Genomic DNA, 13,712 nt, shown 5'->3' with positions numbered 1-13,712 from the left:
AAGCAGCGACTCTGTGAATAATAACACCCTCTATGCACCTAGGCTTAAGGCTCGGGAAACAATCACAGCAACCTGCTTCTCTCATCTTGGTTGCCTATTCCGTGGCACTTGTTTACTCTCTCGGAACGGGTCTCATGTGGTGTGGGAAAGACGATTTCCCAGTTTTGCAAGAAAGTATCGTATTGGAAGCGAAACCAGTGTATTAAGCAGGATCGATTTGTTATGAGCATTTCACCTATGCACCTAAGTCTGACTCACATTTGACACTTCATACCGCCAATCTCAGCTTCACAGGTTCAACTATCTCTCGGCAGGCATCACATCGGCTTCGGCTTCCAAGCTTCACCAAGACCCCCGATTTGTTGACTATCCAGCATACAGTGCTTTTTTTCCTTATGATTATGGTCCCTACTCCTCCTTTGCAAGTGACTTTTGAAGGTTGCCAACACCATCTTTCTATACTCGACAATCTCTAAAAGTATAGTACGAGCTGCTGCCCTGGAAAACACGTCACAAGACAGCTACCACTAAAGAACTCAAGCAACTTCCATATTCAGTAAGCTATACTTGATCAAATGCAAACCGCAAAGCGACTGTACTGTCATGCGATCTGATGCTATTTTACGAGAGTAGTAGGCGTTCAGGTATTCTCTTCGCGCATCTTTTCAGCACCAACCTGGAGACCCCACCCGGCTACCTAAACAACATCCTTGTATCCCCGCCTTTCTTGATGCATGAATGCAACAGGGTAGTTCCTCGGTGCTGGGGCAAACAACACCGACGGAGAAATATTTTCCGTCGATCTCACAGAATTGCCCCGGATCTTGATTCCACGATTGCGGGGTTGGGCACAGGCTCAGATCTATATAATAGACAATCTTGGCAGAGCCAAGACAGCGTCAATCAACATTGAAGACTTGGAACTGCTTGAGACAGAATTGATAATATTTTTAAGATGATTGCCTCTCCAAAATCGCTATTAGTCGCAACTTCCTTGGTCCCATGGGTCGTTGCATCTGTGATACCACGGCCATCAGAGAAGTTTAATTGGTCGTCCAAGAAAGCCCTGTAAGCACATGGGTCTTCCTTCCAATCGGAGCCCATGGAAATCATTTGGCTGACAAGTAGAGATTAAGTCTCGCGTTTGGCGATTCATACACATACGTCCAAGGAACACATGGCCACCAGAACTATAGCTTCATAGGCGACAGCTTCAATTTCTCATATGATGAAGAGACACTGCTTTCCGACATGATTGTCCAGAACCAGGTAAGAAACCAAAGTAAAAAAGAAAAATAAAAACAGATATTGAATTCCCTTCTTCCTATAGACCGGAACTGCAGAAGGTGGCCCAAACTGGGTGGAATACCTCACGGGATGCGGAGAAAAACCAGGTTTAACATCACCACGATCATGCAAGAAGCAGCTTTGGGACTTTGCATTCGCAGGGGCAGACATCTCAACCGAATAGTAAGTACGCAGGTCATATTCTTTCTCAAAATACTAACACATACAAGTACACCTCTCCACCACAACTTTACCGTCCCAATAGTAGATCAAATAAAGCAATACGCGACATACGGCCACAATACTCTCTCCAAGTTCCTCAAGACAAGCGAAACACTAGTGGCAGTCTGGATCGGTATAAACGACGTCGGTGATAGTGCGAAATACGCCGTCGACTTCCCTACTTTCTATGCTAATCTGACGAATACGCTCTTCAGCTCTATCGATACTTTATACGATCTTGGGTATAGATCGTATCTCATCATGAATCTTCCGCCTATGAACCGGGACCCGAGCAATGTGGATAGCAGTTATCCGACGCCTAATGTGACGCAGGTGGCGTGGTATAATGCTGCGTTGACGGAGAGAGCGGGGAAGTTTGGGGCTGAGAAGAGAGATGTTGAAATTCGAGTATTTGATGCTCACGCGCGATTGAGTTGGATTTTGGATCATCCGTCCGAGTTTGGGATCGTGAATACAACGGGCTATTGCGCTGGTTATGATCAACCCGACATTGCGTGGAACTATGAGGCTTATGGGTGTCCCACACCGCTGGAGGAGTACTTTTGGTATAACACCGGGCATATGACAAGCCACACCCATCGTCTGTTGGCGTCGGAGTTAAAGAAGTGGCTCGAGAACTAGGATACGGGGCCTCGACTTCTAATTACGTCTACTGGGAAGCGCGATGAATGGTAAATAATTGAATTATGGACATACAATTGTACTCCCATCTGCATAAAGAAACAGGTAGTGAGCCACCGAGACAGAACAAGAAACTTTTGCGAATCGACATGTATGAGGCCGTGGAATCCCAGGTCTAGGATTGTCGTTTATGAGGTGTCAGAATGGACCCTCCATAAACCGGTAAAATCATGTTAAGACTGTCTATGACATCGAAAATAACGCCGTCCGTACCGAATTACGCAGAAAAATAAAACAACAAGGGAAGTCTACCGGTGACGCAAAGACAAGCTCATGAGTGTAAGCAAAACGACATTTACCAGCGACGGTTGCCACCAAGGGGAGCAGAGTTGCCCTGAGTGAAACCACCACCGCCGCCGCCGCCGCCGCCGCGACCACCCCAGCCACCACGGCCACGGCCACGGCCACCCCAGCGGCCACCACCGCCGCCACCGCTGTAACGGACCATCTCGGCGAGACGGGGATCGATCTGCTGCTTGGCCTCAGTAAGGATAGTGACCAAGTCACGAGCCTGCTTAGAGTCTGCAGAAAGGAGAAAATAATTAGTAATCCATATGGCAAACGGCAATGGGTGGGAAAACATACTGTCAGTGGTGAAGAAGGTAATGGCAGTACCCTTGGCACCGGCACGAGCGGTACGACCAATACGGTGGACATAGTCCTCCGAGTTGTTGGGGTAGTCGTAGTTCAGAACGTGAGTAATGTCCTTCACATCTTTTTTACAAAAGGTTCGTTAGCAAATCGGAGCATTAGTGGGGGTAATAATAGCATGAGCCATAAGAAGGCCCTATTCTCAGTCGTGCAGGACTTGATGCATCACTGCTCTCTGGGAGGAATTTCTTTCAAGAAGATCCTGGGGGAAGCGAGTCCATGGGAAGTGGCGGTAGAGACCGCGGTCCTAGAGTAACCTTGGATAAATGCAGCTTTTCAAAAACAGTTCAGGAACAATGTCGGGATGTGAAGACTCCAACTCGCTTGCGAGTCTCTGCAACAAAGGAGTCGGAGAAAAATCCTGTCAGATCTGCTTTCTGTTACGCTGCACTGTGAGTCCAAGGTCCTCCTGGCATGATAACCATTTAAGATGACCTGACATTCCACCTGGACAAGTCGTTGTATACACCAACACGCTTCAAGAGAGGCTGAGCACCGCGCCACATGTATAATTCAACATTCAACACGGGTGAGTTTTCTCAAGGGCCCCTCAGGGGGGGGGATAAAAGGGGGAAGGAATGGGGAGGGGGGCTGTAGTTTGTTCATACCGATACCACGGGAAGCCACATCAGTGGCCACCATGATTGGGCTCTTGCCAGTCTTGAACTCGTTCAAGACCCAGTCACGCTCATTTTGCTGCTTGTCACCGTGAATGGCTAGAGGAAGGTTAGCAAAATGATATCAATGGAGCGAATGAGCCTTGGGAAAGACATACAAAGTGCGGGCCATCCGTCTTGACGGAGGAAACGGGTAATCTCATCAGCAACACGCTTGGTGCCAGTGAAAATGATAATCTTGTTGGAGCGGTCCTCCATGATCTTTTCCATGTGCTTGATCATGCGGTCACGCTTCTCGAAGTCGGACACCACCTCAACGATTTGGTTGATACGGTGGTTGGCAGACAGGTCAGTAGAACCGACGTTGACCTGAATGTACTCGTTCAGGAAGTCAGATGCCAGCTGGCGGACATCCTTGGGCCAGGTAGCAGACCACATGCAAGTCTGACGGTCAGGGCGAATCTGGCCAATGATCTTGCGAATTTGAGGCTCGAAACCCATGTCCAGCATGCGATCAGCCTCGTCGAGAACCAGGTAAGTGACACGACGGAGGTTAGTCCGGCCAGCCTCCAGCATGTCGATCAAACGACCAGGAGTGGCAATGCAGACCTCAACACCACGGGACAGATCACGGATTTGGGGACCCTTGGGGACACCACCGTAGACACAGGTGTTGCGAATGCGAGAGGACTTTCCGAACTTGGTGATCTCAGCCTGAATCTGCACAGCAAGCTCACGAGTCGGAGCCAGGACCAGAACGATGGGACCATCGCCGGGGGCAAGGAGGGGCTGAGCGTTGATGTGGACAATAGCAGGAAGACAGTAGGACAGGGTCTTTCCGGAACCAGTCTCAGCAATACCGACGACATCGCGACCGGACAGAGCCATGGGCCAACCCTGAGACTGAATAGCAGTAGGGCGCTCAAAGCCCTGGGCCTTGACCTCGGACAGAACGTAGGCAGGGAAATTGGCCTCATCGAAAGTCTCGACGGGGCGAGGAACGTTGCGGCCCTGAACAGCCATGTCCATCTTCTTGCGGAACTCATCGATCTCAGCATCGGAGCGAGCAGTGACATCGGGGTGCTCCTTGTAGAAAGACTTCTCAAACTTAGGCATGCTCTCAAGGTCTAATGACTGGTTGTTAGTTTTCTGCGGTCGGGAATCACCATATCGTCAAAATGGATTTGAAACTTACCCCAGTCCTGCTTCTTCAGGCCAGCGCCGAGGTTGTTCATCCGATCACCACCAGCGCCGCCGCCGAAACCACCACCACGGCCACCGCCGTAGCCACCACCACCACCACCACCATAGCCGCCGCCGCCGGAGTAGCCATTACCGTTGGAGTAGCCGTTGTCGTAGCCACCACCACCGCCTCCACGGGAGCTAGAATAAAAACATGTTAGCTAAGGTTTTCATTGTTGGATTAGAAGGAAAAGATAGGGAAATAGGCAAAAAAGAAAATGGACAGTCATAACAAAGAGATGATAGCCACCGGCCCAATGGCGCCTGATACATCAGGGCCGGGTTATCAGTGCTATACGCGTCCAACGAAAGACTAATGCAGTAGAAGCCTGATGCAAGTTGGACACAGGGAGATGGATTGAACAATAATAGAAAAAAAAATTGCGTGTGAAACTTCAGCAAAACGTACCGGTAGGAATCACCACCACCACCGCCGCCACCGCGCGAATAACCACCACCGCCGTAAGACATGATGGATAAGAGAAAGAAGGTTTCGTAGACTTTCTGAGGATTGACCTTGGGAAAAGAAAAGAAACCAAGAGGAAATGAAGAGGGAAAAAAGGAAGGGGTGTGTGAAGATAAGTCCTTGAAAGAACTTAGAAGGAACAGAAAAAAAGTCGTCGCGCCAGGGGAGAAAAGCGGAAGGAGGCGACAAAAAAAAAAAAAAAAAACCACCGTCCTCGATTGGGACTAGTCCTCACGTGATTAGTCTAGATTGGTTTTGGAACGAAAATCAATTTTAAACTTTGACAAAATAGAAAATGAATTTTGATATTGCATGGGATATTGATCCCTTTCTATTTGTTTACTTCACACCTTCTTGTCACTCAATCCCATGTCCCAGAAGCTGATCTCCAATTCAGTCGCTCGGACAAATATCTTAATCAAAGCTTCCACGCGGCTGGGGGATACCTTATGCATGTGCTCCTCCAACAGCGCTAACAAAGAAAAGAAACAATTAGTCCAATTTTATTCAAGAGATATTTCAATAGAGAGTCATCTTATTACCTGATCCGAGCCTGACGGCTTCAGAATAGTCCTCGGCGACATAGTTCTCGATCCATTTCCAGAACAAGTTTCCTTCACGGAGGGTCCCTTTCTCAGAATGGAGCCGCTTGGCTATGGCGCCATATCCGATCAAACAGGGAGCTAAGGCCATCTGGAGTGCAAGCCAATCTTCGGATTGGCCCACATCAAGAATGTATCGGCTGTACGCAGTGCATGCTGAGGAATCTGTAGTTAGACGCTGAAAAGGATTGGAAATCATGGACCGGGTACCCCTTACCGATTGTTTCGGGGTGTCTGTCCATTTCCTCCTTGGAAAGACCAAAAGAGGCACAGTATTCAAGATGCAGGGCCATTTCACGCTGAATATGGAGGACAATTTGGGCAGACTGAGTCACGAGAGTTAGATACCAGAAATCTACCTGCGATAGAAATGGGATTACTTACCGCCGCTATTGATTCCATGCTTTGCGATTTGTATGATGCCAGCGCATTGCTTCGGGCGAATTGGACCTAGATGGATCTCGTTAGATTGTTACAAACATGCAGTGCCGAGATGAGTACTCACCAAATACAGGTAGTCTTGCATAAGGTATTCCTTGAATCGCTCCATAGGTAGCGTACCCTGGCCTAGACCTTCAACAAACTCGTGATGGGTAAACTTCTTCCATACTTGTTGGACATCCGGGTGATCCAGGACATATTCAACGAATCGACCACTAATTTGTGTCAGCAAATCATTCTATGCGTGGTCATAAGACAAGGATCACCAACGGGGCAAAAGGCATAGTGTAAACCGAGTGGAAGTGGTTGATCGGACCGCTTCCCTTACCCAGATCCACACTAGTTTTGATGCCCGCCTCAACGAATCGTACGGCACTTCGCACCGCCCGCACCATATCCTTACCCATGGCAAGGTTAGCGGCGATTGCCGAGGCAAGAGAACAGCCAGTACCGTGAGTGTTCTTGGAAATCAAGTATTCTGTGTCGAAAAGTGCTGTTTCTCCTGTTACGCTATCATAAAGAATATCGATGACTGTGGTTGCATCTTTGGAATTCTGAGTTGTCTTGAGATCCTTGGTGAGAGGCAGATGTCCTCCCTTCAGTAGAACTGCCTTTGGACCCATGAGACATATCCGCTTTGCGAGCTCAATTAATCCAGGAAGGTCAGCAGGTTGAGAAGCTTCTTCACCAGAATCCTCTAGTAGAAGCTGGGCTTCTGGGATATTGGGTGTGAGAATGGTAGTGATCGGAAGCAATTTTGTCCGAAGCTCTTTCACGGCTTTCTCTGGAAGAAGCTGCGCTCCACTAGTAGATACCATGACCGGGTCGAGCACTATGGCGGGAACTTGATGCGCTTGTAATGTCTCGGCAATGACATCAATTGTCTCCGCGGACGACAGCATGCCTACTGAATGTAAGCTGTAGCCCGGAAAACATATAAGCATGATACAACAAACCAAGTTTCACTACATCACAGCCGACATCCTCCAGACCTGCATTGATCTGCTTTTTCACAAATTCCGATGGGACAACAAAGATGTCTTGCACACCGAGTGTGTTTTGTGCTGTCAACCCCGTCGTAGCTGTGAGGGCATAGCATCCATGGGCGGCAAGAACTCTTTGATCAGCTTCTAGGCCACTGTTATCTAATTAGTACTGGTATGATCATTTCATGCTTGGTGCATCGGCTGGAAAGCAACTGGTAAGATGCCATTGCCGATAGACCCGGCAAATGGCTCCACACGGGCGATACTCATGCATCGATGGAAAAAAGACTTACGCGCCACCAGAGCTGTCAGAGCCCGCGATAACCAGGACCCGCTTAACAGACATGCTGACAGGAGCCAATTGGGCGAGGGTGCAGGGTTCGTTGAAAAGCCGTAGGTGAAGAGCGGGGGGCACTGATCCGATGGTGGGAGGTTTGATAAGATAAGAGCACTTTTTGCATATCACCACAAAACCTATAACTTGTTTTATAAAATTGAACATAACATTATGCAACTTAAATCCATCGTTAAAGGATACCCCAATCCCAAGAAAGTAGTAGCTATTTACAAACATTGAATTTCCAAATCAACGCCGCCGGGGCATTCATTGTATCATGAACTGGAAAAGGGTATCCATCTCAACCCATTGCCGGCCACACTTCTTCAAGTAGCCGTCTACCACCTCCCCGATAGTTTCGAATCGAGTTCGGTTGAATTCGGCCAAAGCAGAAATGCTATCCTTCGTCTCACCAGACTCCTTGCTGGTAGCGGCTTGAGCCTTGTCCACGTCAAACAGACCAGCAAAATACAGCAGCTGGTTGTACATGTCTTTCTCCGAATACTCATACACCATGCGGCCTGAGCAACCTTCAGCATGGCCCTTTGGTCCCAGGCAGCGATGCCCGTACACACTAATTTGGCGTGTGCGATTGCCGCAAGCTGAATCGTCGCAGGCCAACCAGCCATCGTAGTATCGATTGGTCTGCTCACGAATCTGGTGTTCCAGCTGTGCGACAACGGTGATGACCGCAAACGGTTTTTGACAAGCTTTGTTGGAGCAGATAATGCCATTTGCAGTGCACATATCTGGAGAACCCGTCAACCCCTCGAAAACTGACTGCTCCTTGCAGGATCGGCACATCAAAATCAGCCGCTCGGCGTTGGCAAAACGGACCGAGTCTGGAATCTGTGACTCAAGTGGGAAGATCTCCGCGTTCTGTTGGCTGTTGGAACTGGAGGTGTTGATCTGATACTTGCGGGTATCGAGTCCCAGGCATTCAGCGAGACGGACGGCGTCGGTTCCCGGGATGGGGGCACACAGACGCTCAATGGGAGGAAATATTTGCTTGAGCAGGTAAAACTCAATATCAGGCTTGAGGCCTGAGTTTGGTTTCAACACATCCTGAGGACTATACGATCGCTTGGCTGGCGCGAGAGAGGATGTCTCCGCGTCGCCACTTGTCACAATGTACGAGATGACGTCGTTTGGTCGAATTGTCTTACCTCGGGCAATATCTCGAAGCGCAACTTGCGCCGGAGGCATTGTCTCTTTGTTCGGATACTCGTCAGGTCGTTTGGAAAGTTTCTGTCGAAAATCAGTAACGAAGAACCAATGCCGCCTTGAGAGCTTTCACATACCGTGTAGATGACATATTTCTGGTTCGGAATCGAGAAGTCTTTCATCTTCTCTGCCAGCTCGCGCAGGTAGTTGTGAACGTTGTTAAGAACCAGCTCTTGATCTTCTCCAGAAAGAATCTCATTCAGGAGCTTGAACGACACCTCTTTAGAGAGCGCACAGTATTCACGTCTCTTCATGTCTAGACCCTTGACCTCCAGCTTCTCAACGTACTTGCCATCCACTTCTGTCAAATTCACAGCGGCGTACTTCTTCTTTGCATGCAAGAGTAGTCGGCGGAAGACATTGTCGATGTCGATCTCCAGTAGCTTGTAGCGCTCGTTGACCATTTTCTTGAACTCCTCACCGACCTGAAGCGCCTCGCTAATGGTGTCCATGTTGGTATTTATCATGACGGAGTCGGTATCACCATAGATAACACGGAGCTGTCTGCTCTCGGCCAATTCCTTGGTGCTTCGCAGAATCTCACGACCCTTAAATGTGGTGAGCATGGCTAGGGGACGGGCATAGAATCGACTCTGCGTGTATCCCAGACAACCGTACATGGAGTTGGCAGTCAGCTTGAAAGCAAGTTGCTTTGTGTCCCACAGAGCGAGCTGCTCGGGGGTTGCACGTTTGTCTTTCATCAATTTTTTCACCTCACGCCGACGACCAACCAATGTTGCAATGAGCTTTGGCAGAATGCCTTGGTCCTGGTCCGAAGAAGGAACCTCCGGAACGCTCTCCTCGTTTTCATTTTCCGCCTATACAAGTTTAGAAAGTGGCCCGTAGCCTTCAAGCAGACTAAAGGGTACATACCGTAGCAGTCCGATCCACCGTGGTGAAACAGATATTGTACTCTTGAATGATCGAAGGGTACAAACTGTTGAAGTCCATGACCAGAATGAACCGGTCATAAAGACCTTTCTCAGGCTCAAAAACGAGGCCACCTTTGAACTTGTCCTTCTTCTTTTTATCGCCCGCATTATCCTCATCCTCGTTCATCTTTTCTTCGGCCTTCTGTAAGCGGGAGGAATACTTGTCGGGACAAATGTACTTGTTACGGTGGAACTCGTGAAGCAGAATGTACTCGTTTCGCTCTGCACGAGTACCACTGAGGGTGCGTGCCCACGAGTTACCGGCAATGTTTGTCAGAACCTTGGTAAGAGGAAGCATCTGCAGACGAAGAACCAGCGCAGCCATGAAATAGGTATCGGTATCGCAGTGGTTAACGAAGTTCATCAAACCATCCTTGGTTGAGGCCCAGGACTTCAAAGCCGCTTCGACATCCAGGTCCTGGCGGGCATTGCCCTCACCAAGATAAAGCTGACACATTTCTGTCAAGCTCCAGGACTGACATTTCATCATTAAAGACTAGAGGTTACATTAGCATTCTTATCGAGGGCATCCAAGCCCGAGAAAAACTCACCTTGCCCATATCATTTCCAAGATCACACATCAGTCGACCAGCGATGAGTTGCCTCTCTGCAAAGAAACCACTATTCTTATTGTAGTTCTTTGGCCATTCTCCACGCTTGAGTCGACCGACTCTATGCCATCCAGGGGTTTTCTTTTCTCGGAGCCGGTTGAGGAGGATGCCAAGGTCGACATCCTGCAACTGGTGGCCCATGATCACATCCGGGTCCATCTTTTCAAACATGGCCAAAAACTTGCTAAGAAGAAATTGTTCGCTTTTCTCAAGCATAATTGTACCTCGCTGCTTTCGGCATTCGGCCTCAAAGTGCATGGGGTATGATTGGCCGGAGGGGCGCATAACAGTGAATGTTTTACAGGGAAGCTTGTCTGGTGGTGTAGTATCTGATAGCGAGATGTTCTCATACACTCGGGCACTTACCATCAAGATCTCTTGCTTGTTTTCCTTCACATTAAGTTGAGTTCGGAAGGCAAGAGACATGAGGGTCAAAGGAGGGGTCTCCATGTTCTCTGTTTCGGGAACGGGCGTGATAAGTGCCGGTTTAGCTGCTTGACATTCAAACTTGCACCAGGATGCATTGTTAACAGCAGAGAAGTCGGCCTCATCAATCTGGAGCCAGCAAGGGCCCATTATGTTCTTCCACAGGACAAACTGCTCAAAGAGAGAAGTGTTTGTACCGAACACGTGGGAAAACGTCTCGCCCTTGGCCTCCATTGGCAGCGCTGGTTTGTCGTATGGGTAGAGCAGCTTCAAGTAATCCGCTTCCTTGGGAACGCCACGCATCTCAAATGCGTACTTTCGATTGCAAGGCTTCATCTTGTGCATGCCAACCTTCAGCCGAGACATCATTTGATCCACCTCCGCATAAACGTCCTCCATTCCAACTTCCTCCTCTGTTTCTCTTCCTTGCTTAACTCGCTGGTCACGAGGAAGGAAGTAGAGCTTTCGAAGGATGTTGTCAACTTTGACAAAAGCACTTGTGTACGAGTCATTCTGCTTGTTTTTCACCTTTCCAAACAAGCACAGACTCCCATTGATTTCAGTGTAATCCATCCAGAAAAATCGCAGGCTACCATCCTCTTCAACGACATCCTGGGCACGCAGCTTCCCAAAAGAACGCATCTCCGGTGCTGGGCTGCTGAGGACGTTCAATTTGTTTCTCACGTCATTCCAAGAGGCATCCAACAGCTCTGGCATGGGCTTGGTTGGCGAAGAGCTCGCAGGTGTGGTGGGCTCCTCCTTCTTGAGCTTTGGAGGAGGACGACTTCCTGTTATATTGATGTTTGCGGTCTTGGTACTGGCAGATACCGTAGCTTCTGCAATGTCCATCATGTCGACATCCTCCTCGTCTGACTCTTCTTTCTTGACTGGGACGGCAATCTTGCGTTCTACAGCCTTACTTATCGGAGAGGAGGGCATCGGGTCACCCATGGAGATGTCATCATCATCCACTGCCGGGAGCGGGCCATCATCGAGATCGTCGTCAGACTGAAATGCTGGTTGGTGCTTCGGTGGGGAGCTTGGAACATTATTTTCGTCTCCTGCTCCAATGTTCTCTCGATTTCGCTTTTCAAGTGTGGGCGGGGAGAGAACACGAACTTTTCGTCGGGCTTCCGATTTGACGATGTTTCTTGTGGGGGGACGATTAGAGATCACGTTCGTATCCACTTCTCCGAGGAGATCCGCCATGAAGGCATCGTCTTCAGCAGTCGCAACCGGCTAGGCAGAAAGTCAGAACCACGATTGCAGGGGGCCTGCGAGGAAAACTCACCTTGGGCTTGGCTGCGGTAGTCGCAGCAGCATTGCCAGCGTTGAAGTATTTGGAGATGCCATTGTTCATCTTCTCTTTGCGCTGTTTCTCCTCCTCGCGCTTCCGTTTGGCGGCCTTTCCGCGCGCAGGAAATCCATCACTGTCGTCGCTATCGTATTCAGGCGCTCGTTCGTTCCACACTTCCCGACCGTCATCTGCGTAACCGGCGCCGTTGTCGTCAACGACGAAGTCGTCCTCGTCGAGTCGGCCACGAATTATTTTCTTGTAGCCGTCATCATCGACCTCTTCATAGATATCACCCTGCTCCTCGACTTCGTATGTGGAGAGGCGCTTTTTCCCAGAGGCACGGAGGGCCCTTAGCTCGGCGAGTCTGTCACGAGCTGACGGCATGATTGTTAATTATGATGGACGATTGTCCATTCACCAGTGGGAACACAAAATGACAATGGGTTGCGGGGAAGGAGAGAATAGGGATCGCGATCTGAATCCAGGGCGCGACGCGCTGTGGGCCTCGCGTGGACGCGTTTAAGTGGTTTAGGTAATTTCAGGCACTAAGGCAGTCAGGCACCACTGTGGTGCCCTAAACCTTCATCCAATCGACATCGACTTTTTGCCAATTCTAATATACCTGGACTTTGAGATTAACTCGTTTATCAGTTTATCAGTACGCTAGAAATACTTCATTCCTGGTTTCAAATTAATCAGGGGGGATTTGCTGCCACATACTACGATAAACTTTATCTAAGTCATGATGAAGCTTTTAGACACTCGAGTGCAACTGAAGTACCTCGATTATTGAACCCCAAGGGACTGAAGGAAGAAACAGCAAGCGTATAAATAGGAAATTATCCAGACATATCTATATTTTCCCTTCAAGCACCACTAGCCGTGGACGCATTTCTCCAAAACTGCCCACTCTGAATCTAACGACTTTCGAGGTGGGCATGTTGTTTGTAAATTTTCGGCATAGTGCTTGCTATCCATCTTTTGAGGCAAAGGTCCCAAAAGCGAATAATAGTATCAGAGTAATGCGGCGGTCCACTGCTTCGAATTAATATCCACATGGGCTGCCGAGGTGTTTTGGATGGAGAAGTTTTGTTCATAGTTGAGAATACCACCGCGTTCATGCAATAGGCGGGCATCAATTCCTTCTCCGTTAGAAATTTTCGGGTAACTTCACTATATCTTCTCGTCTCTAACATTCTCTCGTTCTTTTGATACTCATCTTCGAAAATTTCAGTCCTGAGTTAACTTGTTTAGGCCAAGGCTGAATGGGCCCGAGAGCCCCAATTCTCTCTGTGCAATTTTTGGATCGCGAAAGAAAAGGCATTCCGTAATTCTGCGCTATACCATTTGTATTATCTCAGAATATATGGTTTGGGATGATATGGCCCACATAGATTGCGAAGCTATCGTTCTTGCTGTTCTTCTTCGAAATGATGATATTAATGTTCAGACGAGCTCAGTCAGCGATGCCAATGATGCGCGTACTTAGATGCAGTCCCGCCGGGAATAAACAATAATTGTTCATGACATAAGATGAGAATGGATGCGTATAGCCAGTGCCGAGATCCTTCGCTCCCCATGATATCGACTATAAAGCCGCGAAGGGGCAGCATCAGTACAGTCCGTAGGTAGTGCTGACCCTGAAGACATGGATCACCAAGGAGATGTA

The 13,712-nt window shown here is 48.8% G+C and overlaps 4 protein-coding genes across 4 annotated transcripts; 1 reads left to right on the top strand and 3 right to left on the bottom strand.

Moving 5' to 3' along the window:
• Positions 1-955: 955 nt before the first annotated feature.
• Positions 956-2,151, top strand: N7484_008310 (SGNH/GDSL hydrolase family protein; the record flags this gene model as incomplete). The annotated part of the gene is made up of 4 exons (XM_057118697.1): positions 956-1,068; positions 1,131-1,269; positions 1,331-1,470; positions 1,518-2,151. The coding sequence occupies 4 exons, from the start codon at positions 956-958 to the stop codon at positions 2,149-2,151; spliced, it is 1,026 nt and encodes a 341-aa protein (XP_056968252.1).
• A 330-nt stretch (positions 2,152-2,481) lies between these two features.
• Positions 2,482-5,192, bottom strand: N7484_008309 (DEAD-box ATP-dependent RNA helicase DBP2; the record flags this gene model as incomplete). Its single annotated transcript, XM_057118696.1, has 6 exons — positions 2,482-2,733; positions 2,797-2,925; positions 3,471-3,578; positions 3,638-4,606; positions 4,675-4,862; positions 5,131-5,192. The coding sequence occupies 6 exons, from the start codon at positions 5,190-5,192 to the stop codon at positions 2,507-2,509; spliced, it is 1,683 nt and encodes a 560-aa protein (XP_056968251.1). The 3' UTR covers positions 2,482-2,506.
• Positions 5,193-5,531: 339 nt separating this feature from the next.
• N7484_008308 (uncharacterized protein) lies at positions 5,532-7,562 on the bottom strand (the record flags this gene model as incomplete). The annotated part of the gene is made up of 8 exons (XM_057118695.1): positions 5,532-5,659; positions 5,730-5,945; positions 6,007-6,115; positions 6,174-6,239; positions 6,295-6,445; positions 6,501-7,134; positions 7,187-7,368; positions 7,510-7,562. The coding sequence occupies 8 exons, from the start codon at positions 7,560-7,562 to the stop codon at positions 5,532-5,534; spliced, it is 1,539 nt and encodes a 512-aa protein (XP_056968250.1).
• A 258-nt stretch (positions 7,563-7,820) lies between these two features.
• N7484_008307 (DNA-directed DNA polymerase alpha catalytic subunit POL1) lies at positions 7,821-12,427 on the bottom strand (the record flags this gene model as incomplete). The annotated part of the gene is made up of 5 exons (XM_057118694.1): positions 7,821-8,801; positions 8,855-9,595; positions 9,651-10,205; positions 10,261-11,985; positions 12,038-12,427. The coding sequence occupies 5 exons, from the start codon at positions 12,425-12,427 to the stop codon at positions 7,821-7,823; spliced, it is 4,392 nt and encodes a 1,463-aa protein (XP_056968249.1).
• Between the last annotated feature and the right edge of the window lie 1,285 nt (positions 12,428-13,712).

The sequence above is a fragment of the Penicillium longicatenatum genome, assembly GCF_028827895.1.
Source record: "Penicillium longicatenatum strain IBT 33135 chromosome Unknown contig_6_segment0_segment0, whole genome shotgun sequence".
NCBI lineage: Eukaryota > Fungi > Ascomycota > Eurotiomycetes > Eurotiales > Aspergillaceae > Penicillium > Penicillium longicatenatum.
This window is presented reverse-complemented; position numbering and strand designations above follow the sequence as displayed.